Source organism: Desmodus rotundus, chromosome 2 (genome assembly GCF_022682495.2).
Source record: "Desmodus rotundus isolate HL8 chromosome 2, HLdesRot8A.1, whole genome shotgun sequence".
Taxonomy (NCBI): Eukaryota; Metazoa; Chordata; class Mammalia; order Chiroptera; family Phyllostomidae; genus Desmodus; species Desmodus rotundus.
This window is the reverse complement of record NC_071388.1, coordinates 164,702,833-164,728,701: the sequence shown is the minus strand read 5'-3', so window position 1 is coordinate 164,728,701 and position 25,869 is coordinate 164,702,833. Positions and strand designations below refer to the sequence as shown.

Genomic DNA, 25,869 nt, shown 5'->3' with positions numbered 1-25,869 from the left:
ATCACCGAATTTTCACTTATCTGCCATAATGTAGTTGTCGTAGAATGAAGTCAGGGACATAATCATGGTTATTAACACTTCTCCTTTTCCCTTCCTGCCTTATTGGATAATATGGCATATCTACATTATTATTTATTTTTAAAATAAGACATGTTTTTATATGTTTCACAATACTGATAACAGGCTTCTTAGTTTATTTTAATGTGAAAATACTTTAATAACATGTAATAAAAAACCTTTCAGTAAACACTGAGCTACTCTAAAATTGCCAGTCTCATCCCTAAATTCAAAATAACCATGATTAATTGTCCAGTTATGTTTCTTGTTTCTTTTCCTCTCTTGCTATTGTATCACGTATCACTTTATACAGTAGATCTTGTTTTTTCACATTATTCTCAGTGTTCCAGTCAGCATGGTATATTGAAACAATATACCATGTTGTTATGCATGTAATCCGCTACCATCACATTTTAATAATTTTTTTCACATTTCACTGCAAAGTAATGATTGAATATGTTGAAAGCTGCATATTGTTTCTTTTGCCTTCATTGATCTTTCTCATTTTCCAGTCACTTGTCTTAGTGCTACAATCTGTCTCACCAACTTCAACTGTTTTTACTTCATTAACAGAAACACAAATTAGGAGGAAAAGAAATATGCAGTATACCTGCTAAGGAGGCATGCTAACAGACTCTGCTTCCCTTTGCAGCTGCCCCTGTGATCAAGAGGAGAATAGAGCCCCTTGAAGTAGCTCTGGGCCACCTAGCCAAGTTCACCTGTGAGATCCAAAGTGCCCCCAATGTCCAGTTCCAGTGGTTTAAAGCTGGCCGAGAAATTCACGACAGTGACAAGTGCTCTATTCGATCTTCAAATTACGTCTCCAGCCTGGAAATCCTGAGAACCCAGGTTGTTGACTGCGGCGAGTACACCTGCAAAGCGTCCAATGAGTATGGCAGCGTCAGCTGTACTGCCACACTAACTGTGACAGGTAAATGCCAAACGCTGAGTCAGGTGTTACCATCTCATTTCACATTGTTGCCTAATTGCTTTTCATGCAGGTGCAGGGAGTGCTTGTTCTACCAACGGGAGAGACAAATAGCCAAGACGGTAGCATGGTAACATGGTGGCTAGGAACTGCAGGACCTCTGTGGGAAAAGAAACCATTATTTAGTGTACTTTTCACTAAACAGCTAAAGAAAAAATAAAAGTAATTTATTATTCTGAGAAAAATGTTAAGGAATCACATGAGCAGTGGCTCCTGAAAGTTTGGTTTTGAGGGGTTTGGTTTTGTTTGCTTTTTTGTTCTCTCTTTAAAAAAAAAAAAAAGACTAATTTGGTGGATATATCCTGCGTAAGTGCAAATGGCTTGGCCCTTAATATAAAAATGTCAGGACCACCAAAATATTTGGTGGCACTAAAAATATATATAATATCCCAATGCATTTAATAACTTGAATCCAGTTAACCAATTAAGAACAGAATTGCAAACTGAGAAATGCCAGAGCATAAGACTAAAGTTAAACAAATTCTAATGTGAAACACAGAGCTAACACAGGACTATAAACTAGGTCTCTCAGCCTAGGCTTTATTCCTAATTTAAAAGTAAGAGCAACTACAAATAATTCTGTTCCCCATATCTTAATTGACACACAGGATGACATGACTAGTTAATACTCATCAAGTGTTTGAATTCCCTCATCAGAAAACAACTTAGTAGCTTTTTCCTTCTCTCTCTCTCTCTCTCTCTCTCTCTCTCTCTCTCCCTCTCCCTCTCCCTCTCCCCCTCTCTCCCCTCCCCAAGGGAAGGTATGAACTATGGTTTAGGGTCAGGGGAGCAACGGCCTGTGTTGTTGAGAGAAGCCGTGCACCAATGGCAGGGAGGGACTGACCCCTGGTCTTCTTTTCCAATGAGAACGTGAAGGGGGAAGGCAAATGCAGCATATCTATTTGACTTGCAACAAGTCAGAGTTCCCTGTAGCTTCCTTTCTTATACAATTTCTTCACATATCAGAAAGTCTGAAACTCAGGCCTGTGGCAACCCAGCCAGTGGTTTTCACTTTGTGATCAAAGTCTCCATGTGACCACGTGCATGGTTTTAATCTTAATGACACTTTGGGAAATTTCTTTATCCAAATCAGGCCAACTGAGTAATGGGACTACCCAAACTTCCAATAAGAAGAAAGAGGAAGGAGGATGATTTTTAAAGCCTGGAAAGAGAGGTCCCTAAAGGCTTCCTTCAAAATGCAGAATGGAAATGGGAGATTACCACTATAAATGGTTTTGAAAGTTTGAAATGACTTTGGGGTTGCTTTCAAAGCTGAGCCATTTAAGGATTTACTGGTGGTTGACATGGGGGTTAGAGTCTTTACAAAACTACTCAAACTTTTTGCCACTTAATATCTCTCTACTCTTCAGAAAAGTCAGTACATTTTTATCTTCCTTATACAGTCTTCTGATTGTATTCAGAATTAAAGTATCAGCTGAATTGCTTATCAAATAATTCAAACAATTAGCCATTACAATGGACAACTCTTTAGCAATAGTAAGTTAATGTTGCTAAATAAAGGGACATTTGTTCTTTCCTTTGATGGAGACATTTAAAGTGCTCCTCGATAAAGAATACTCTCATCTCTTTTGACAAATATTTGTGTTATTAATACATTGCCCTCTTTAAATAATGTCTCATGTCTATCTAAAGATACCTTTATTTCTTACTTGGAATGTGTGATTACAGCACGAGCTTTGGTGGAGACAAAATATAATGCTGAATAAATTTTTTTGCAGAGGCATATCCACCAACCTTTTTCTCCAGACCTAAGTCCGTCACAACTTTTGTGGGTAAGACAGCCAAGTTCCTCTGCACAGTGACAGGGACTCCTGTGATTGAAACCATTTGGCAGAAAGACGGGGCTGCACTGTCACCTTCCCCTAACCGCAAGATTTCCGATGCGGACAACAAACATAGTTTAGAACTCTCAAATCTTACCGTTCAAGATAGAGGAGTTTACTCTTGTAAGGCTTCTAACAAGTTCGGAGCCGACATCTGCCAAGCCGAGTTGGTCATAATCGACAAGCCACATATCATTAAAGAATTAGAGCCTGTGCAATCAGCTATCAATAAGAAGATCCACCTTGAATGCCAGGTAGATGAAGACAGAAAAGTCACAGTGACGTGGCATAAAGATGGGCAAAAACTCCCACCTGGAAAAGATTTTAAGATTGATTTTGAAGATAAAATAGCATCTCTTGAGATCCCTCTTGCCAAACTAAAAGATTCAGGAACCTATGTTTGCACAGCTTCAAATGAGGCTGGAAGCAGCTCCTCTTCTGCAACAGTAACGGTCAGAGGTAAGAAATGTGTGAATTTTATTTTCCACTTCCTTCTCTGAAAGGGTGCCTTAGTGTAAAAGCTGTTAACGAACAATGCAGTCAGTGCATTTGGTTATTAAAATAATGTCATCCAAGCAAACCTTTTGGTTTGGGAAAATCCTGGCATTGTTTGATTTCATTTTTTCAATCTTCTTCAGAATTCACTTACTTTTGTTCTTCTAAACCTATCTGCCATTAACAAAGCTTGCTTAAAATTTCTTCTAAGAACTTCAAGTGTCTAGGAAATTCTCTTCATGTAAGTAGTGTGCTTGTTTTTGGTTTTGTTTGTTTATATGTTTGTTTGTTTGTTCTTTAATCAAGAGACTGGGTAAGTATTTTAGAATCATGAAAACATGGAAATCTATTGAAAGCACCATAACCTTTCCAGAAATGTCATGCAGTATTTTATGTGTATTGTGTCTTTCTGTTGCATGTCTACCTATCTTTTGTGGAGTTTATGCCTCAGACATGTTTTCCATTCTCTTTTCTTATTAACTTCACATAGAGCCACCATCCTTCGTGAAGAAGGTGGACCCCTCTTATTTAATGCTCCCTGGTGAATCAGCACGCCTCCACTGCAGGCTGAAAGGCTCACCTGTGGTCCAGGTTACTTGGTTTAAAAATAACAAAGAACTCCATGAGAGTAACACAATCCGAATATCCTTTGTCAATTCGGAGGCTGTACTTGATATTACCAACGTAAAAGTGGAAGACAGTGGGAGTTACTCCTGTGAAGCCGTGAATGACGTTGGCAGTGACAGCTGCAGTGCTGAAATAGTTATCAAAGGTTTGTGCCCTCACTTCCTGTCCATTGTTTCCCCGAGAAAACATTTTCTTTTTCTTTGCTCATAACACATGACTTAAACAATGCTTTCCTGCTTTTGTAGAACCTCCTTCTTTCATCAAAACTCTTGAGCCAGCAGATATAGTGAGAGGAACAAATGCCCTCCTTCAGTGTGAAATCTCAGGCACGGGGCCGTTTGAAATTAGCTGGTTCAAAGATAAGAAGCAAATTCGAAGTAGCAAAAAGTACAGGTTGTTTTCTCAGAAGTCTCTTGTGTGTCTGGAGATCTTTTCTTTTAATAGTGCAGACGTTGGTGACTATGAATGTGTCGTTGCTAATGAAGTCGGGAAGTGTGGCTGCAGCGCAACGCACTTGTTAAAAGGTTAGTTTTTTGATAAATTGGTGTCTCTTTAACAAATTGTGCAAATAGCTTTCTTAACCATGGGAGGAAAACTGGTACTTTCCCTTCTCCTCCTCCTAAGCTTTCAAAATATATAGGTTTTGCCTTTAGTTTGACCTTGGGGGCAAAGTCAGTGACCTTCATCCAGTGTTAATCCTGAAGATCAGTGTAAATATTTACTCTCTGACAACAAAAGTGAATTATATGAAAGACCATTTTATCAGCTGATAGCCATGTGTCTTCTATGCTTCTTTCTCTTAGAACTGTAATTCTTCTTAAATTCTATTTCTTCTTCTAACTAACCAACACTGTGGGAGAGCAGTACTGGGCAAGATAAATGTAACCTAGACAGAACACTTACATATATACCATGTTGAAAGTGTTTGGGAATTGACAAGTTTCGTGTGCTGTCTTTCTTTGACTAGAACCACCAACCTTTGTAAAGAAAGTAGATGATTTTACTGCACTGGCAGGACAAACTGTTACCTTACAAGCTGCTGTGAGAGGGTCAGAACCCATTTCTGTCACATGGATGAAAGGACAAGAGATCCTTAAAGAAGATGGAAAAATCAAAATGAGCTTTTCCAATGGCGTTGCGGTCTTGATAATCCCTGATGTTCAGATTGGTTGGGGTGGCCAGTACACATGCCTGGCAGAAAATGAGGCCGGGAGCCAAACATCTGTTGGGGAATTAATAGTTAAAGGTTCGTGTAGGAACATTTTTAACTTTGAATCAATATTTCCACTTCATAATGAAACCCTAATACACATCTTGGAATTCTAACTATTTAATACCTTATAGAACCTGCCAAAATTGTTGAGAGAGCAGAACTGATCCAGGTGACCGCAGGGGACCCCGCCACACTGGAGTACACAGTCACAGGCACCCCAGATCTCAAGCCCAAATGGTACAAAGATGGGAGACCTTTGGTGGCCAGTAAAAAGTATCGAATAAGTTTCAAAAACAATGTTGCCCAACTCAAATTTTATTCAGCTGAGCTGCACGACAGTGGCCAATACACATTTGAAATTTCTAATGAAGTGGGCAGCAGCTCCTGTGAGACAACGTTCACGGTGTTAGGTCGGTATCTCTGGAAATCTGTGCCACATGTTTCTTTGAAAACCAACAAAGTCAAAAATGAAATCGTGAGCACTTTTCCATATTGACCTTTCTTCCCCTTCTTGTGCCATGAACAGATCGAGACATTGCTCCGTTTTTCACCAAACCCCTACGCAACGTGGATAGTGTTGTCAGCGGCACCTGCAGGCTGGACTGCAAAATCGCTGGCTCCCTGCCAATGAGGGTGTCCTGGTTTAAGGATGGGAAAGAAATAGCTTCTTCTGACAGATACAGAATAGCATTTGTGGAAGGCACAGCCTCTTTGGAGATCAGCAGAATAGACATGACTGATGCAGGGAATTTTACCTGTCGGGCCACAAATTCCGTGGGAAGCAAGGACAGCAGCGGAGCCCTGATCGTGCAAGGTTGGATGGAGACTTTGCATTTCATTCCTACTGTACATCATGTTCACATTAAGACTTCTTTCCTTAGGTCGCGCCTCTTAACTCTTTGACATTCTTTCTTATACCACTTCTTTAGAACCACCCCATTTTGTAACTAAACCTGCATCAAAGGATGTTCTGCCCGGCTCGGCTGTCTGCCTGAAGAGCACCTTCCAAGGGTCTGTTCCTTTCACAATCAGATGGTTTAAGGGTGACAAAGAGCTGGTTTCTGGTGGAAGCTGCTATATTACCAAAGAAGCCTTAGAAAGTTCCCTGGAACTCTATCCAGTAAAAACCTCCGATTCGGGCACATATACCTGTAAAGTCAGCAACGTCGCCGGAGGCGTGGAGTGCAGTGCAAACTTATTTGTAAAAGGTCTGCGGTGCTTTCTGAACGTCTTTGTGCTGTCATTTTTATAAGTTCTTTCCTCTTTCTCATGTTCCTTAACAACTTCTTTCCTTCCATAGAACCTGCCACATTTGTTGAAAAGTTAGAGCCATCACAACTGTTAAAGAAAGGAGATGCCACCCAGCTAGCCTGCAAAGTCACTGGGACCCCTCCCATTAAAATAACGTGGTTTGCAAACGATAGAGAAATTAAAGAGAGCAGCAAACACAAAATGTCTTTTGCGGAGTCCACTGCGGTTCTGAGACTTACAGGTGTTGCCATCGAAGACAGTGGTGAATATATGTGTGAGGCCCAAAACGAGGCTGGCAGTGACCACTGTGGTAGCGTTTTGATAGTCAAAGGTTTGTGTTCACATTGCCTCTTATGTTACCAAAACTGTAGTCCATAGCACAGATTCCTCCCCCATTAACTCAAAATAATTCCTTTTCCACTGTAGAGCCACCTTACTTTACCAAAGAATTTAAGTCAGTTGAAGTGTTGAAGGAGTACGATGTCATGTTGCTGGCCGAGGTGGCAGGCACGCCTCCCTTTGAGATCACTTGGTTCAAAGACAACACGACGCTGCGAAGCGGTAGAAAGTACAAAACCTTTATTCAGGATCAGCTGGTTAGCCTGCAGATCCTCAAGTTCGTAGCTGCAGATGCTGGTGAATACCAGTGTCGGGCGACCAATGACGTGGGCAGCAGCACCTGCAGTGCCAGGGTGACTTTAAGAGGTTAGTGTTTATTCGAATGGTGGACTAGCTCTCCTATAGAGTCAACTCATTTTTCAGCCAGTTTTTCTCTACAGCTGGTACTGATTGATAATTCATTCTTCTATTAGAACCACCAACCTTTGTCAAGAAGCTCGAGAGCACCAGCTCCCTTCGAGGAGGCACAGCTGCCTTCCAGGCCACTCTAAAAGGCTCCTTGCCAATCACAGTGACCTGGTTAAAAGATAATGATGAAATCACCGAAGATAATAATATAAGAATGACCTTTGAGAACAATGTAGCCAGTCTGTACCTCAGTGGCATCGAAGTCAAACATGATGGGAAGTATGTCTGTCAGGCCAAAAATGATGCAGGAATACAACGATGTTCTGCCGTACTCTCAGTAAAAGGTTGGTTCCGAAAGTCTGCCGTGGGCTTCAGGAAAATATGCAGATGTGAGCCTTTCAGAAGAGCAATTCACAACCCACACTTATCCCTTTGTTTTCTACAGCACCTGCAACAATCACTGAGGAGGCTGTGTCTATAGATGTCACCCAAGGAGACCCAGCCACTTTGCAGGTCAAATTTTCAGGGACTAAGGAGATTACAGCCAAATGGTTTAAAGATGGCCAAGAACTGACCTTGGGCCAAAAATATAAAATCAGTGTCACTGACACAGTCTCCATACTGAAGATTATTTCTACAGAAAAGAAAGATAGTGGAGAATATACTTTTGAGGTCCAAAATGACGTTGGGAGAAGCAGCTGCAAGGCTAGCATTAATGTATTAGGTTGGTATTGCTTTTCTATGGAGAGGAACTGGGTGTTTCTGTGCTCCTTCACCTCTTACAATTCTAGAGAAAATATAAATGGGTGGATTGATCTAACAATTTTTTTTTGTTTTTTCATTGCATAGATCTTATCATACCTCCCTCATTCACCAAAAAGCTGAAGAAAATGGACAGCATTAAAGGGTCTTTTATTGACTTAGAATGTATAGTGGCTGGGTCGCATCCCATAAGTATCCAATGGTTCAAAGATGACCAGGAAATTTCAGCTAGTGAAAAATACAAATTCTCTTTTCATGACAATACTGCCTTCTTGGAAATCAGGCACCTGGAAAGTACAGACAGTGGGACATACACTTGTTCTGCCACTAACAAGGCAGGACACAACCAGTGCAGTGGCCATCTGACAGTCAAAGGTTGGCAACTTTTCTCTCCACCTACCAAGAACTTACTGCTGTCTCGTGTCTCAATTCTTACTTTTACTGCTCATTTCTAAAATGAACATTCCTTTCTCCTCTTGCTTCTTTTTCTTTTGCCTCAGAACCCCCTTACTTTGTGGAAGAGCCGAGATCTCAAGATGTCAATCCCAACACAAGGGTTCAAATAAAGGCTCTTGTGGGTGGCACTGCCCCCATGACAATTAAGTGGTTTAAGGACAACAAAGAGTTGCACTCGGGAGCAGCTCGCTCAGTGTGGAAGGATGACACCTCCACTGTGCTAGAGCTCTTTTCAGCCAAAGCTGCTCATTCTGGGACCTACATTTGTCAACTAAGCAATGATGTTGGCATAGCCACCAGCAAGGCCACTCTCTTTGTAAAAGGTCTGGTCTCCACATCTCCTCACTTTCTTGCTTGTCTAGATTTTCTTGTGGGGGGAGGGGAGAAGCTTTAGAAATCAATTTTGCTTACTGGCCTCTGTTGTTAAAAATGTTCAGCATCACACTTTTTTCCCCATCTTTAGAGCCTCCTCAATTCATTAAGAAGCCCAGCCCCGTGTTAGTGCTGAGGAATGGACAATCAACAACATTCGAATGCCAAATAACCGGCACTCCTGAAATCAGAGTTTCTTGGTATCTGGACGGGAATGAAATCACAGCCATTGAGAAATATGGCATTTCCTTCATCGATGGCTTAGCCATTTTCCAAATTTCTGGTGCTAGGGTAGAATATAGTGGGACTTACATCTGTGAGGCTCGTAATGATGCAGGCACGGCGAGCTGCAGCATTGAACTAAAAGTGAAAGGTTCGTTACTGAATCTACTTTCCATTTTGACTGTGCTGCTGGCTGGGCCTTGGGTCTTCCCTTGAGTAAGCTAGTCTCTGTCTTCCTTTTGAATCTTCAGAACCTCCCACCTTTATCAGGGAGTTGAAGCCTGTGGAAGTAGTGAAAGATAGTGACGTGGAGCTGGAGTGTGAAGTTAAAGGAACATCTCCGTTTGAAGTCACTTGGCTGAAGAATAACAAGGAAATACGAAGCGGCAAAAAATACACCTTGACCGACAGAGTGTCAGTGTTTAACCTCCATATAACCAAGTGTGACCCTTCCGACACTGGTGAATACCAGTGCATTGTATCCAATGAAGGCGGCAGCTGCTCTTGCAATGCCCGAGTCTCCCTGAAAGGTCAGTTAGTTACACACACGAGAAGCAGGCTGCCAGAGAAAAATCCTGTAATGCTCTTTCACTTCATGATGATGGGTAGGAGTTCAATTGTACCTCTTCTTTTCACACTATCTAATCACAGAACCACCGTCGTTCACTAAGAAGATAGAAAACATCACTACCGTTTTGAAAAGTGCCGCCACCTTTCAGAGCACCGTGGCAGGCTCTCCCCCCATCTCTGTAACCTGGCTAAAGGATGATCAGATTCTGGACGAAGAAGATAATGTCCATATTTCATTTGTGAACAGCGTGGCCACACTGCAGATCAGAGCTGTGGACAATGGACACAGCGGGAGATACACGTGTCAAGCCAAGAATGAGTCAGGAGTTGAGAGGTGTTACGCTTTCCTTTTAGTACAAGGTTTGTAAGCTATTCTCTTTCGGAATTAGTCTGTGGAGACAATCTCATAACCATGCCTTCTCTCTAGTGGACTTGTCAATGCAACTCATCCACATTTTAATTCTTACTGCAGAACCTGCTCAAATCCTAGAGAAAGCTAAGTCCGTTGATGTTACTGAGAAAGACCCAGTGACCTTGGAGTGTGTTGTGGCTGGGACACCAGAACTCAAAGTGAAATGGCTTAAAGATGGGAAACAAATTGTGCCCAGTAGATATTTTTCGATGAGTTTCGAAAATAATGTGGCCAGTTTTAGGATTCAGTCAGTAATGAAGCAAGACAGCGGTCAGTATACTTTCAAGGTGGAAAATGACTTTGGAAGCAGTAGCTGTGACGCCTACCTGAGAGTGCTAGGTTTGTACCTTGGCTCCAGTTGGGTTCTGTTGTTTTTATTATATCCTTTGTAAACAAATGGCAACATATTAATGGACATGTTTTGCTGTTTGTATTGGGCAGATCAAGATATTCCTCCTTCATTCACCAAAAAATTAACCAAAATGGATAAAGTTCTGGGGTCTTCCATTCACATGGAGTGCAAGGTTTCTGGCTCACTGCCTATTAGTGCTCAGTGGTTTAAGGATGGAAAAGAAATATCTACAAGTGCCAAATACAGACTTGTCTGTCACGAGAACACTGTGGCACTGGAAGTTAACAACCTGGAATTAGAAGATACTGCGAATTACACATGCAAAGTCTCAAATGTGGCAGGGGATAATGCATGCAGTGGCATCTTAACTGTGAAAGGTTAGAATTTCTTTACCTCTTCTGGATTCTTCTTTGTAATTGCTTTGAAAGTGTATCACTTTTACCCTGTATCCTTGAGAGCTAAAAGTCTCAATAATTTTGTATCTTTAGATATGTATTTATTGAGTTTAAGAAATATTCAGTCATTACCTCTTTTTAATAATGTATTCTTATAGGTCCATAAAACTGTCAAAATAATTTAACTGTGGGAATTTAATTCAATATATTTCTCTTAAAAACCTATAGAACCACCAAGCTTCCTAGTGAAACCTGAGCGACAACAAGCCATACCTGATTCTACGGTGGAATTTAAAGCAGTACTAAAAGGAACACCACCATTTAAAATAAAGTGGTTTAAGGATGATGTGGAACTTGCCTCTGGACCTAAATGTTTCATTGGCTTGGAAGGGTCAACTAGCTTCTTAAATCTCTACTCAGTGGATGCTTCCAAGACAGGACAATACTCTTGCCAAGTTGCCAATGATGTTGGTAGCGACTCTTGTACTACAATGTTGCTTGTGACAGGTGTGCAGGTTTGATTGTTTTTGTGTTTCTGTCTCACCTGTGGCTCTGGTCCTTTCTGTGATCTGTTACAGTGCTTCGACCTAATCAAGGGAGTACCCTTCTTTCTCACAGAGTACACTGTATCATATGTTTTTCTCTGTTCTACATACCACTTGATTGAACTTTTGTTATCTCTCTCTGTTCCCTTATAATCTCCTCTTTCCTTCACTCTCTAGAGCCACCAAAGTTTGTAAAGAAATTAGAAGCATCCAAAATAGTGAAAGCAGGTGACTCAGCACGGCTTGAATGCAAGATAACTGGATCCCCAGAAATCAGAGTTGTGTGGTACAGAAATGAACATGAACTCTCAGCCAGTGATAAATACAGAATGACTTTCATTGACTCGGTGGCCGTCATACAGATGAACAATCTTGGTACAGAGGATGGTGGGGATTTCATTTGTGAGGCTCAGAATCCTGCTGGCAGCACCAGCTGCAGTACGAAGGTTATAGTAAAAGGTAGAGATGTCTTTCTTCTGTTCATTACATGCAGCTTACCTTCTTCACCCCTGGCGTCATAGCTCTTGATTCCTTTACTGTCATTTTAGCCTCCACTTGGGCTCATAGAGTATTTTCCCAAGATATCATTATTTCCCTTTTTAGATGTTATTTCTTAAGCTTTGCTTACATGTAGCCAATTATTCTGAGATAGTTTTCTTTTTATCCCAATACCATAATTCTTATCACCTCAGCACATTAGCCAAGCAGTTCAAATTTCATGTTTCAAAAACATGCAAAAAACAAAAACAAAGTAGGCATTTATAAATTAATTTTGCCTTCAATCACTTGGTAAATATGTCATCCTCACTATAATATTTATCATGAATATCAAGTAATACTACATGTAAATAAGATGCAAGCAATACAGGTTTTAACTTTACGTTTAAAACAGAGCAATTACACTTTTTCTCACAAGAATCAGCATCTATTTTTTTTAAATTATATCACTATATTTTGGTACAAATAATACTCGTTATTTTCCCCTGCCATTTCCCAGTATTATTATCACAAAGTCCAAGTTTGTTATGTTGGGAGGCAATTAGTGCAACAGTCATCTGGTGAAGTGGAGGCATGGATCGCAGATGCAATCCCTCCAAGTGTCTCAGTTGCAGAGCACACACAAAGGATTTGCTCCTGAAGTCAGGGTTCCATGCCTCAGGCAAACCATATTAATTAATATTCTGGGGGTTGGCTTTGTTTGATCAGTGTTTTCTCTTTTGTTTATTTTACAATTTGTGCATCGATCTTTCTAGTGCTAGATAAATAAGGTGGAGTAGACAGAATGTTGAACTGCTCAGCAAGGACAGGGAGAGTCAAGCCAGGGTTCTCTGCCATGAAGCTGAGTGATTTGGTAAAGGCTAATGGCCTCAACACCAATGTGATAGCACTTGATACCACTTCCCCATTATAGTATGTTGACTCTTTCTCCCAATTTAAAAACAAAGAAACAAAAATATTCTAAGAAATTAAAGCCCTATTCATGAGAAACTCTTGTTTTCTTACAGAACCACCTGTTTTTAGCAGCTTCCCTCCTGTAGTAGAAACCCTTAAAAATACCGAAGTTAGTCTTGAGTGTGAACTTTCGGGAACACCACCATTTGAGGTGGTATGGTACAAAGACAAGCGGCAACTCCGAAGTAGCAAGAAATACAAGATCACATCCAAAAACTTCCATGCAAGTATTCACATTTTCAATGTCGACACTTCAGACATTGGTGAATACCTCTGCAAAGCACAGAATGAAGTGGGAAGTGATACTTGCATTTGTACTGTAAAATTAAAAGGTAAGCATATTTCCTGCGTGTGGCAGAAGTGGCAGGAATGTGCAAAATAGTTATTTCTTTCTCTGTTCCATTATCTGGACAATCTTTTCAACAATCTCCATCCATCTTTCCATGTTCAGAGCCACCAAGGTTTGTTTCCAAACTGAACAGCATCACTGTTGTTGCTGGGGAGCCTGCCGAGTTACAAGCATCCATAGAAGGCATGCAGCCTATTTCTGTCCAGTGGCTTAAAGAGAAGGAAGAAGTGATTAGAGAAAGTGAAAACATCAGGATTACATTTGTGGAAAATGTTGCAACTCTACAGTTTGCAAAAGCAGAACCAGCTAATGCTGGGAAATATATCTGCCAAATCAAGAACGATGGTGGAACAAGGGAGAACATGGCCACACTGACTGTCTTAGGTTCGTACAATACAGTGCAATGGTCCCCTGATAGAAAGTGGTGCCAAACGCTGAGATGGGTTACTATGAGTTAATGGTAAAATCTCCTTCTCAGAATTTCTTCTAGACCTATATCCATCCTCATCTATTTGAAAGGTTTAGGGAATCTAATAAATCTTCTGGAACTCTGTGATTCTAACAAAAATTATCCATCTATTTTACTGTTTGCTTACTACTTTTCTTGATGGATTAGCAGATGTAATCATGACTATCTTTTGTTACACATGAAAAAAAAATAGGAGCCCAGCATGACATTCTGTTTCCAAAGTACTAGTTGTTAAAGCTGACAAGAGTTGCAAAGATCAACATTTGATAGGAAAACTTGCCACTTTCATCGTTGGGCATATGAAACTTCAATTTTTAATTGTTTGAATAACAACTTTCAAAAAATTATCTTGTGTACCTGAAAGTAGAGCAAAAATACCAAGTAATTAAAAATAACATGTAGCCTTTGCTCTCAAGATCAAGTGCAAAGCAATATACATAGTCTAGTGCACATTGTCTGAATTGTTCTGATAATAACTAGCACAAAAACTTATTTCTTAATAATAACTCCTATAATTTCATGACAATATATAATTACAAAGTCACATTTTAAGTCTAGAGAGAGAACCCTAACATAAGCATCTCATTGGAATAAACAGTCTTAGTGAATTTGCTAGCAGAGATGGAGTAAACAGACTAGAGGAAGAGTGAAGGTAACAGATTTTGACAGGTGGCTATCAAATTTTATTTCAGAGCCCGCAGTCATTGTTGAGAAGGCAGGACCGATGACAGTGACTGCTGGAGAAACGTGCACTCTGGAGTGTAAGGTGGCCGGCACTCCTGAGCTCTCCATTGAATGGTACAAGGATGGAAAGCTGCTGACTAGCAGCCAAAAACACAAATTTAGCTTCCACAACAAAATCTCTTCCTTGAAGATTCTCTCCGTTGAAAAGCAAGATGCAGGCACATACACTTTCCAGGTTCAAAATAATGTTGGCAAAAGCAGCTGCACAGCTGTGGTTAGTGTTTCAGGTTAGTTCCGATATATTCCTCTCATTGCTTATGCAATAGTCCTTTCAAAAGTTTTCTTCTCTCAAGTCTCCTTTATTCTTTCAGACCATGATGTATTTCTTGCCTTTCTTCACACAGACCGAATGGTGCCCCCCTCTTTCACACGAAGGCTGAAAGATACTGTTGGGGTGCTGGGTACTTCTTGCATCTTGGAGTGCAAAGTAGCTGGATCTTCGCCTATCTCTGTTGCCTGGTTTCATGAGAAAACTAAGATTGTCAGTGGAGCAAAGTACCAAACCACATTTTCAGATAATGTCTGCACACTGCAGCTGAATTCTCTGGACTCGTCAGATATGGGCACTTACACATGTGTGGCTGCCAATGTCGCTGGGTCTGACGAATGTCGTGCAGTGTTGACTGTACAAGGTCAGTGTCAGACACTCAAACTCTTTCTTGCAAATGCCTCTTTGGGTGCACATATAGGTTGACACACATTTAAAGCACTCTTTTGTGATTCAAAATTGCACCTAAACTTGAAGCTTACAGCCCCTTTTCATTGTCCTCCATGTCTATGTAGAACCACCCTCTTTTGTGAAGGAACCCGAACCTTTGGAAGTACTACCAGGCAAAAACATCACTTTCACAAGTGTTATCAGAGGAACCCCTCCATTCAAGGTTGGCTGGTTCAGAGGTGCCAGAGAACTGGTGAAAGGAGACAGGTGCAACATCTATTTTGAAGACACTGTAGCAGAACTGGAATTATTTAACGTCGACCTATCTCAGAGTGGGGAATATACTTGTGTGGTTTCTAACGGTGCTGGCCAAACATCCTGCACTACTCGTCTTTTTGTTAAAGGTTTGCTCAAGTGCATTTGTTCTTCCTATTTTCTGTACACTGATCTCTTTGTTTGTATTTTATTGTGTTTAACTGCTGTGCTTTGTCACTCACCAGAACCAGCTGCGTTTGTGAAGAAACTAAGTGATCACTCTGTGGAACCAGGAAAGTCCATAATTCTGGAGAGCACCTACACTGGAACACTTCCAATTTCAGTTACCTGGAAAAAGAATGGTGTTAACATAACTGCATCCGAAAAATGCAGCATAGTCACAACAGAGAAAACTTGCATCCTGGAAATTCTGAATAGCACAAAAAGCGATGCAGGACAGTATTCCTGCGAGATTGAAAACGAGGCAGGGAAGGATGTTTGCAAGGCTGTGGTATCTACATTAGGTGTGTTGTCAGTTCTTCTGTCTCAATGATTGGCAGTCATCCAATGGGAAGCGTGGTTTGTTTGGCTCCCTTTCATTCCAGTTGCTAATTGTGAGCCTTTCTTCTTTAGAACCCCCTTACTTTGTTATGGAACTGGAACCTCTGGAGGCCTCAGTTGGAGATTCAGTTTCTTTACAATGCCAAGTGGCTGGGACACCAGAAATTACAGTGTCTTGGTACAAAGGAGACACCAAGTTACGGTCCACCCCTGAATACAGGACCTACTTTACAAACAACGTGGCCACGCTTGTTTTTAATAAAGTGAACATCAATGATGGTGGAGAATACACATGTAAGGCAGAAAATAGTATAGGAACTGCTTCTTCTAAAACTGTCTTCAGAATTCAAGGTGATGATGTTATTTTAGAAACTAAGACATTTCTTTTTTCCTTATCTTAACTCTTTTATCTTTATCAGGGGAATTTTCATTTCATCTACTAATGCTTCAGGTATTGCTTGTCTTCCTACAGAGCGTCAACTCCCACCTTCCTTTGCACGACAATTGAAGGACATTGAGCAAACTGTTGGGCTGCCAGTTACACTCACCTGTCGATTAAATGGCTCTGCACCCATCCAAGTGTGCTGGTATAGAGATGGGGTGCTTTTGCGAGATGATGAAAATCTACAGACATCATTTGTAGATAATGTGGCAACTTTGAAAATTTTGCAGACTGACTTGAGTCACTCTGGCCAGTACTCTTGCTCAGCTTCCAACCCACTAGGAACGGCATCTTCTAGTGCTAGACTGACAGCAAGAGGTTTGTTCCTGTCTTAAACTTTCTCTTTGCAAACCGTGACTTCTCGCCCATTGTCAAAGTAGAAATGGCCAATGACAAAAGCAAAAACAAAACCCACACACAATTGCCTTTTCTTTTCATCTTCCAGAACCTAAGAAATCTCCCTTCTTTGACATCAAGCCTGTATCTATAGATGTGATTGCTGGGGAAAGTGCCGACTTCGAGTGTCATGTAACAGGCGCTCAACCAATGCGAATCACTTGGTCAAAAGATAACAAGGAGATTCGTCCTGGAGGAAACTATACGATTACGTGTGTGGGAAACACTCCCCATTTGCGAATTCTTAAAGTAGGCAAAGGAGATTCTGGCCAGTACACTTGCCAAGCAACCAACGATGTTGGCAAAGACATGTGCTCAGCTCAACTCAGTGTGAAAGGTATCATTACGTGTCACTTGCCACTATTCACTCTTTCCCACCTTTGTGTGATTGTCTTCTAAAAACTTCTTTAGTTTTTAAATTTTGGAAATAAACTAACTGGATCATGTTACAATTTGCATATTCGTGTCGGAGGTAACAGTCAAAGTTCTGTTTTCTCGTTATATTGATATTTAAGTTAGTGTACCTCTAAGTGTAATCTGATCAAAAAGTGTTGTTCAATTAAAATGTGTTTAATGTTGTTTCAACTCTCTATTCTCTTTTTCCGTTCTTTCCTGTTATATGGCATTCTGATTTGTCATTACTAAATTTTAACCAAGTGCCTCTATAATACATTAACTGGTATGTTTTAGCTTATGTATTCAAACTACAAAATAAACTTATGTATTTAATTCTCTTTAAAAATATTAAAAGCTTATTTACTAGAAAAGGCAACTTATTTTACCACAAAATTCTTAGAAAGTATATTCTTATTAAACCAGTTTCCATAAGCACTTAAAGGATTTTCAACTATAAATGTGTTATTTTTTTCCTTTGATTTACTAGAACCTCCCAAGTTTGTTAAAAAATTAGAAGCTTCAAAAGTTGCAAAGCAGGGAGAATCCATCCAACTGCAATGCACAATAAGTGGTTCCCCAGAAATCAAAGTTCTGTGGTTCCGAAATGACAGTGAACTTCACGAAAGCTGGAAATACAACATGTCATTCGTTAACTCTGTGGCGTTGCTCACCATCAATGAAGCCAGTGCCGAGGACAGTGGAGACTATATCTGCGAAGCTCACAACGGCGTTGGTGACGCCAGCTGCAGCACAGCCCTGACCGTGAAAGGTTAGACACACTAAACTTCTTTCTCTCTTCCTTCTTCTCCGACTTGGATCCCTTCTTGGTCACATTATAAACTCTAAAGTAAAAAGCCTAGTTAAGGGGATGGGCTTGCAACTCTGAAACTAGTTTTCATGAATTGTCATTTCTTATGTTAGCATATTATTATATGGTCATGCTAGTCATTTTTTTAATTTAATTTTTTGTAGATACCTCTTTTTATTTATTTTTAATAGTTTATTTTTATTGTATTTTTTCTGTTACCATTTATCCCCTTTTTACCCTCTTCCACCTCCACTCACCTCCCCCCCCACCACAATCACCACACTGTTGCCCATGTCCATGAATCCTTTTCCTTTTTTGCTCAATCCCTCCATCCCCTGATGCCCACAGAACTGTCAGCCTTAATGATTGCAGATTCTAAGTTTTTTCCTTTTTAGTAAGCAAATATTCTCATTGTTTATCTTCTTTTTTTTTTCTGGTAGCACCTCCTGTTTTCACCCAGAAGCCTTCTCCTGTAGGAGCCCTTAAAGGTTCTGATGTCATCTTACAATGTGAAATTTCGGGGACTCCCCCATTTGAAGTGGTATGGGTTAAAGATCGAAAGCAAGTTCGAAGCAGCAAGAAATTTAAAATTACTTCAAAAAATTTTGACACAAGTCTTCATATCCTTAATCTTGAAAACTCTGATGTAGGAGAATATCACTGCAAAGCTGCTAACGAGGTGGGAACTGACACCTGTGTTTGCACTGTCAAGTTCAAAGGTTTGTACATATAGGCACAAACATATATGTCTCTTCCTTTCATCTTTTCTTGTTTGGCCAATAACACATGTGGGTGTGATTCTCATTTTTTCCTAACTACAAATTTATTTCGTCAGAACCTCCACGATTTGTGAAAAAGCTAAGTGACACCTCAACCCTTGTGGGGGATGCTGTCGAGTTGCAGGCAGTGGTGGAAGGCTTCCAGCCAATTTCTGTTGTCTGGCTGAAAGACAAAGGTGAAGTCATCAGAGAGAGTGAGAACACAAGGATCTCCTTCATCGATAACGTTGCTACCCTCCAACTTGGTAGACCAGAAGCATCTAATTCTGGGAAATATGTGTGCCAAATCAAAAATGATGCTGGAATGAGAGAATGTTCAGCAGTCTTGACTGTACTAGGTTAGTAACAAAGTACAGCCTGAGAGAAAAATAATCAAGTTCATTGACCCATGATCCTTGTCTGCAAATATTACACTTACCCCATGTTGATTATACTCTTAGTTTGGAAGGTGACTTCATTTTCAATGTAATATACCTCTTCTTCTAGAACCAGCCAGAATCATAGAGAAGCCAGAACCCATGACCGTCACTACTGGAAATCCTTTTGCGTTGGAGTGTGTAGTGGCCGGAACACCGGAACTTTCAGCCAAGTGGTTCAAAGACGGAAGAGAATTATCTGCAGACAGCAAACATCACATTACGTTCATCAACAAAGTGGCTTCACTTAAGATCCCCTGTGCAGAAATGAGTGACAAGGGCTTATACAGCTTTGAAGTGAAGAACAGTGTTGGTAAAAGTAACTGCACTGTATCTGTTCACGTTTCCGGTAAGTAGTATGAAGTTTTATGAGTATAGTATTTTTCCTGGGGGGGTAAAATAAAGCTCTTCTGTAAACACAAAACTACCCTTCTCCACATAGATCGAGTCGTGCCTCCTTCCTTCATCCGCAAGCTGAAAGACACCAATGCGGCGCTGGGGGCCTCGGTGGTTTTGGAGTGCCGAGTCTCTGGCTCGGCCCCCATCTCGGTCGGCTGGTTTCAGGATGGAAATGAGGTCGTTAGTGGACCTAAATGCCAGTCCAGCTTTTCGGAAAATGTCTGCACTTTGAAGCTGAGCTTCTTGGAGCCTTCGGACACAGGCACCTACACCTGTGTGGCTGCCAACGCGGCTGGTTCTGACGAATGCTCGGCGGTGCTGGCTGTGCAAGGTCAGTGGCGAGGAGGAGCAGGCTGCTGCCTCGCTCAGTCTCTTCCACATGACTTGGTGCCGGCCTGGTGTGGAATTTCTTTGTTTGGTCTTCATTTTTAGTCTTGACTCCCTTTTCTTCAAGTAGCAAAAGCACTTCTCACTCGGATTTCTTTCTTTCTCTTGATCTTCCCCTCCCTCCGGGGTATTCTAGAACCACCATCTTTTGAGCAAATTCCTGATTCTGTGGAAGTTTTACCTGGAATGAGCCTCGTGTTCACCTGTGTCATTAGAGGCACCTCTCCTTTCAAGGTCAAGTGGTTTAAAGGCAGCAGGGAACTGGTCTCAGGGGAGTCATGCACCATCTCTCTGGAAGATTCTGTCACAGAGCTGGAGTTGTTTGAGGTGGAGCCACTGCAGAGTGGAGACTATTCCTGCCTCGTCACTAATGATGCTGGCAGTGCTTCCTGTACCACACATCTTTTTGTGAAAGGTTTGCTCTTCTCTCCAGTTCACGTATCTTTTAAAATTTTTCTAAGTCTTCATTGAAGATGTCAACTTTACCCTCATATTTTCTCCTTATAGAACCAGCCACCTTTGTGAAAAGATTGGCTGATTTCAGTGTTGAGACAGGAAGCCCCATAGTTCTTGAGGCCACATACACTGGCACACCTCCCATCTCAGTGAGCTGGATGAAGAATGAGTTCGCTCTTGTACAGTCTCCGAACTGCAGTATTACTATGACAGAAAAATCTACTATATTGGAAATTCTTGACAGCACTGTGGAGGATTATGCACAATATAGTTGCCTGATAGAAAATGAGGCTGGTCAAGATATTTGTGAAGCTCTGGTATCTGTCTTAGGTGTGTTGACAGTTACCTCTTTTTATTGCTCTCTTTTCTGTCTTTGAAAACACCCTCTTTTAGTCAGCATGATTGATTGACTACCATTCTTTGTACCTTAGAACCACCTTATTTTATTGAACCTCTGGAACATGTGGAAGCAGCCATTGGAGAACCTACAACGTTACAGTGTAAAGTAGCCGGAACCCCAGAAATTAGAATTTCTTGGTATAAAGAACACACAAAGCTACGATCAGCTCCTGCATATAAAATGCAATTCAAAAATAATGTTGCCTCCTTAGTAATCAACAAGGTGGACCACAGTGACGTGGGAGAGTATACATGCAAGGCAGAAAACAGTGTGGGGGCCGTCGCTTCTTCTGCTGTGCTCGTTATCAAAGGTGATGATGGTTTTGCTTAAGAAGTTTTTCTGTGTGTTGACAGATCCATTTTCTTAAAAATATCAAAATGTTAATGGACTGAAATATGTTGTAGATATTGTAAATATCCCTCTTGTAAATAAGGTTTTTCTGTAACTTCTTACAGAGCGCAAACTTCCACCTACTTTTGCAAGAAAACTGAAGGATGTTCATGAGACCCTTGGCTTCCCAGTTGCATTCGAATGTCGTATCAATGGCTCAGAACCTCTTCAAGTATCTTGGTACAAAGATGGGGTACTTTTGAAAGATGATTCTAATTTGCAAACGTCTTTTGTTCATAATGTGGCAACTCTTCAGATTTTGCAAACTGACCAGAGTCACGTTGGTCAGTACAATTGTTCAGCTTCTAATCCTCTTGGGACTGCCTCTTCCAGTGCAAAGCTCATTCTCTCAGGTGAGTAGCTCATCGCATTACCCTCTTCACTGTAAAGCAGTTTCACTGCTCTGGGCCACTCAACTCTGGTGCCACTTTGCTCCTGTTCCATGTCTTGGAGCATGAAAACTGAAGTCACCATGTTGGTCTTCATTCTTTTCAGAGCATGAAGTGCCTCCTTTCTTTGATCTAAAGCCCGTATCAGTAGATCTTGCTCTTGGAGAAAGTGGTTCTTTTAAATGTCACGTAACTGGCACTGCACCAATCAAAATCACTTGGGCCAAAGACAACCGAGAGATTCGCCCTGGAGGCAACTACAAGATGACTCTGGTTGAAAATACTGCCACTCTGACAGTTCTCAAAGTAGGCAAAGGTGACGCTGGGCAGTACACCTGCTACGCGAGCAATGTTGCTGGAAAAGACTCTTGTTCTGCTCATCTGGGTGTACAAGGTACTTGTCTAAGTAGCAAGGTCTCTCCCCCACTTTCAATATCTTAGACTGTAAGGGGAACGATGTGCTTGAAAGTTATGTTTAGGAGCACGGCCTAGTAATTACAAGAGATCATATGGATCCAGGGCCTTTCAAATGGGGTCAAGTTTTAAAATTTTTTTACTACAATTGAACTGAAAGCCCATTTTTGAAAGCTAAAAATAGAGATCAGAGAGAGAGTGAACAAAAACTTTTCACAGAATTGCATGAAAATCCAAGTTTGAAAGAAGTTATCTTAGAACAAAAGAAGTTATCTCAAATGACTTATTTTCCACAGCAGTTATTAAATGAATGGATTTTGTCCCTCTAAGGCACAGCAGAGGCCCAAGCTCTCAAGCCCTTCAAGAAGAGTCCAGATTAATTATGCCAATATCTTTTCCTCCATTAGCCCCACTTAAATAATTGTGAAAGCCAGCAGAGGGAGTACATCAATATCTGACATTATGGAAGACAACCGTTCCCTTCTGCAGCATGTTCATGGCTGCTATTGCCAAGAAGTTAAATACTTAACTCAGTGGGCTTCTGGTCAACCCATTAGACCATTATTAAAGATTTTCATGGTAGTGTTGGTTTTTGAATACTGTGAAATTAAAATAGAATTAGATTCAGCGGCGCACTTGCTCTCTGGCATATAGCTAACCATCTTTATCTCCCTAAGCTTGAATATTTTGCTTCAGTTAATGAAGAAAGCATTACTCTCCTAACTTCAAAGGAAAATTATAAAGGTTGAAGAAATATCTAAAGCCCATAAGAGAAAGTGGTGCTTTAAAAATATTAAAATAGCTGACCCAATTCTGCTATTCTGACTTGTCATGGCACATAACAGATATCTTTTTAACCACAGGAAATAGATGGTCCTCCACTGATGCACATATAGGAAGTAATCAAATTCTCTTATTGCCTGTGAGCCTCAGAGTACCTCCACCAACAGATGCATACTCTGCGTCTGACCCTGCAATAGAAAAGTGATTGTTTTCCTGAAAAGAGGGTTGCACAATAGGACTTCATGTCTATTCCTCCTTCCTTTTGCAATAATATTTGATATGGGTGGTTGCAAAAATAAATGTGTTAAAAGCCTCTCTGTTTGACAGCAATTCCTCTTTTTACTTTATCTTGAGTTATGCATGTATTTTCCATCCCTTATCTTGTGTTTTCCCTCTTGGTCCTATAGAACCACCCAGGTTCATTAAAAAGCTAGAACCCTCAAGAGTTGTGAAACAGGATGAACATACAAGATACGAATGTAAGATAGGAGGGTCTCCAGAAATCAGAGTGTTGTGGTACAAAGACGAAACTGAAATTCAAGAGAGCAGTAAATTCCGAATGTCATTCCTGGACTCGGTGGCAGTGTTGGAAGCGTACCACCTCAGTGTTGAAGACAGCGGCGACTACACGTGTGAGGCCCGCAATGCAGCAGGCAGCGCAAGCAGTAGCACCTCCTTAAAGGTTAAAGGTCAGATCTCACTCTTCCTTCGTGTTTTTCACATTAGCCTCCCCTCCAGTTGTCCTTGTAATACCCTACTGGACTCTCCATCGGTATCTTAAAATCTTTAAGGAATACAATAGAAAATTGAAATTGATGTTTTCTCTACAATGGAATGGAAAACATTCTTAATTGTAACTATAGTCTTGCAGAATACCTCCTAATTTCCCTTTCTTTTCCCCCTAACTTAATTATCTTCCAACTTTAGAACCACCCATTTTCCGCAAAAAGCCTCATCCCGTTGAGACACTGAAAGGAACCGATGTTCATCTTGAATGTGAGCTGCAGGGTACTCCCCCATTTCAAGTTTCTTGGTATAAAGACAAGAGAGAACTTAGGAGTGGCAAGAAGTACAAGATAATGTCTGAGAACTTCCTTACGAGTATTCACATACTGAATGCCGACACTGCAGACGTTGGGGAATATCAGTGCAAAGCCACGAATGACGTGGGGAGTGACACCTGCATTGCTTCTCTCACTCTGAAAGGTTAGAGTGACTTCATTCCCTTCTGCACTCTTTTCCTTCGAATATTAATGCTCTGTTGGCCCCTTAGCTGTTGCCCAGTTTTTTATCATTAGCTGTCTCTTCTACTTCTCCTTTTCTTCCTTCCCAAATCTTTTTGCTTAGGGTGCTTCCCATGTTTAAATCCTACCAAATATCCTTTTAGACATATTTTCCAGTAGATTTTGATTGGATTTAAAAGGCTTGGAGATGACAAGACGTTCAACTCTTTCTGCTTACTACAAATTCTAATGTATCCCTGCTTGCTACCATTCACCCAAAATGCCTCTTATTTAACATAACGGAAACAACACATTATTGCTACTTTGATTCCTAGGATTTGTGATTTAAAGGAAATACTATTAATCCCACACATTTTAAGTCGAGTATATGCCTCTTTTTCATCAGCACCACCAAGATTTGTGAGGAAGCTCAGTGACATTTCTACCATCGTTGGTGAAGAAGTGCAGCTGCAGACTACTATTGAAGGCGCTGAGCCCATTTCCGTGGTGTGGTTCAAAGACAAGGGGGAGATTGTTAGAGAAAGTGAAAACATATGGATTTCTTATTCCGAAAATACTGCAACCCTACAGTTTTCAAGGGCAGAAACCGCCAACGCTGGGAAGTACACCTGTCAGATCAAAAACGATGCTGGAACGCAAGAGTGCTTCGCCACACTGTCTGTTCTCGGTTAGTGCAAATAGGATGTGATTATGAACACAAGGCATACACTTACCAGTGTGAGCATTTTCTTTTGTTTTTCAATCTGATTTTAAAATCTGGATGCAATTTTATCTTGTTTTAGAACCTGCAGCCATAGTGGAAAAGCCAGCATCCATAAACGTTACCTCAGGAGACACTTGTACCTTGGAGTGTGTCGTCACTGGCACACCCGAACTCAGTACTAAGTGGTTTAAGGATAGAAAAGAATTGACAAGTGACAGCAAATACAAAATAAGTTTCTTCAACAAAGTATCTGGCCTTAAGATTATCAACGTGGCACCCAGTGACAGTGGAGTGTACAGTTTTGAGGTGCAAAACCCTGTTGGAAAAGACAGCTGCACAGTCTCAGTTCAAGTTTCAGGTTGGTTGGTTGGGCTTTTGTTTCAATGTTATTATAATGTTGTTCCTTGCCCATCGATCCTTAAGGCTTTCGATTGTATGAACCTATAGGGAATTTTTTGATACTCTCACAAAAGAGCCAAATAAATCTAGGTATATTCCATCGGAAAGACAGTAATTCTCTTTTCAAATCATTTCATAACTCTTGTCTCTCACTTGTTTAACTCTTATCCCACATAGACCGAACCATTCCTCCTTCATTCACAAGAAAATTGAAAGAAACGAATGGTCTCTCTGGTTCCTCGATTGTAATGGAGTGCAAAGTCTATGGATCACCCCCAATCGCTGTCTCCTGGTTCCACGAAGGGAATGAGATCAGCAGTGGAAGGAAGTACCAGACCACCCTGACAGATAACACCTGTGCTTTAACTGTGAACATGCTGGAGGAATCGGACGCCGGTGAATACACGTGTGTAGCTACTAATGTGGCTGGTTCTGATGAATGCAGCGCTCCTTTGACTGTGAGAGGTCAGTTACAAACGCAGCAAAATAGGATTGCATTTCATGATTTCTACATACTTTTATCATCACAAATCAAAAGTATTAAATTTTTCTGCTGTGTGCTTTTTTTGTTTAGAACCACCATCCTTTGTTCAGAAGCCTGATGCCATGGATGTCTTAACGGGAGCCAATGTAACTTTCACAAGCATCATAAAAGGAACCCCTCCTTTCAGGGTCAGCTGGTTCAAGGGCAGCAGCGAACTAGTTCCTGGGGACAGATGTAATGTGTCTTTGGAAGACTCAGTCGCTGAACTGGAGCTGTTTGATGTAGATACATCACAAAGTGGAGAATACACCTGCATAGTTAGTAATGAAGCGGGCAAAGCTTCTTGCACGACATGTCTCTCTGTCCAAGGTATGTTTGACTGCTATCC

The 25,869-nt window shown here is 40.9% G+C and overlaps 1 protein-coding gene across 1 annotated transcript in view; it reads left to right on the top strand.

Annotated features, from left to right (window-relative positions):
* The window catches only part of TTN (titin), a 272,029-nt gene that overhangs the window by 69,753 nt on the left and 176,407 nt on the right, over positions 1-25,869 (top strand). Inside the window, exons 47-92 of the mRNA XM_053918810.1 lie at positions 710-988; positions 2,785-3,348; positions 3,875-4,156; positions 4,257-4,535; positions 4,979-5,257; positions 5,356-5,634; positions 5,751-6,038; positions 6,154-6,432; positions 6,525-6,806; positions 6,902-7,180; positions 7,288-7,566; positions 7,668-7,946; positions 8,072-8,359; positions 8,485-8,763; positions 8,904-9,185; positions 9,286-9,564; positions 9,686-9,964; positions 10,077-10,355; positions 10,458-10,745; positions 10,992-11,270; positions 11,486-11,767; positions 12,814-13,092; positions 13,212-13,493; positions 14,271-14,549; positions 14,667-14,954; positions 15,106-15,384; positions 15,481-15,759; positions 15,869-16,147; positions 16,269-16,556; positions 16,684-16,971; positions 17,518-17,799; positions 18,279-18,557; positions 18,674-18,955; positions 19,104-19,382; positions 19,476-19,763; positions 19,956-20,234; positions 20,327-20,605; positions 20,707-20,985; positions 21,131-21,418; positions 21,561-21,848; positions 23,059-23,340; positions 23,579-23,857; positions 24,281-24,562; positions 24,678-24,956; positions 25,175-25,462; positions 25,572-25,850. Coding sequence (XP_053774785.1) covers positions 710-988; positions 2,785-3,348; positions 3,875-4,156; positions 4,257-4,535; positions 4,979-5,257; positions 5,356-5,634; positions 5,751-6,038; positions 6,154-6,432; positions 6,525-6,806; positions 6,902-7,180; positions 7,288-7,566; positions 7,668-7,946; positions 8,072-8,359; positions 8,485-8,763; positions 8,904-9,185; positions 9,286-9,564; positions 9,686-9,964; positions 10,077-10,355; positions 10,458-10,745; positions 10,992-11,270; positions 11,486-11,767; positions 12,814-13,092; positions 13,212-13,493; positions 14,271-14,549; positions 14,667-14,954; positions 15,106-15,384; positions 15,481-15,759; positions 15,869-16,147; positions 16,269-16,556; positions 16,684-16,971; positions 17,518-17,799; positions 18,279-18,557; positions 18,674-18,955; positions 19,104-19,382; positions 19,476-19,763; positions 19,956-20,234; positions 20,327-20,605; positions 20,707-20,985; positions 21,131-21,418; positions 21,561-21,848; positions 23,059-23,340; positions 23,579-23,857; positions 24,281-24,562; positions 24,678-24,956; positions 25,175-25,462; positions 25,572-25,850 — 13,236 coding nt within the window. The remainder of the gene's footprint in view (positions 1-709; positions 989-2,784; positions 3,349-3,874; positions 4,157-4,256; positions 4,536-4,978; positions 5,258-5,355; positions 5,635-5,750; positions 6,039-6,153; positions 6,433-6,524; positions 6,807-6,901; positions 7,181-7,287; positions 7,567-7,667; positions 7,947-8,071; positions 8,360-8,484; positions 8,764-8,903; positions 9,186-9,285; positions 9,565-9,685; positions 9,965-10,076; positions 10,356-10,457; positions 10,746-10,991; positions 11,271-11,485; positions 11,768-12,813; positions 13,093-13,211; positions 13,494-14,270; positions 14,550-14,666; positions 14,955-15,105; positions 15,385-15,480; positions 15,760-15,868; positions 16,148-16,268; positions 16,557-16,683; positions 16,972-17,517; positions 17,800-18,278; positions 18,558-18,673; positions 18,956-19,103; positions 19,383-19,475; positions 19,764-19,955; positions 20,235-20,326; positions 20,606-20,706; positions 20,986-21,130; positions 21,419-21,560; positions 21,849-23,058; positions 23,341-23,578; positions 23,858-24,280; positions 24,563-24,677; positions 24,957-25,174; positions 25,463-25,571; positions 25,851-25,869) is intronic.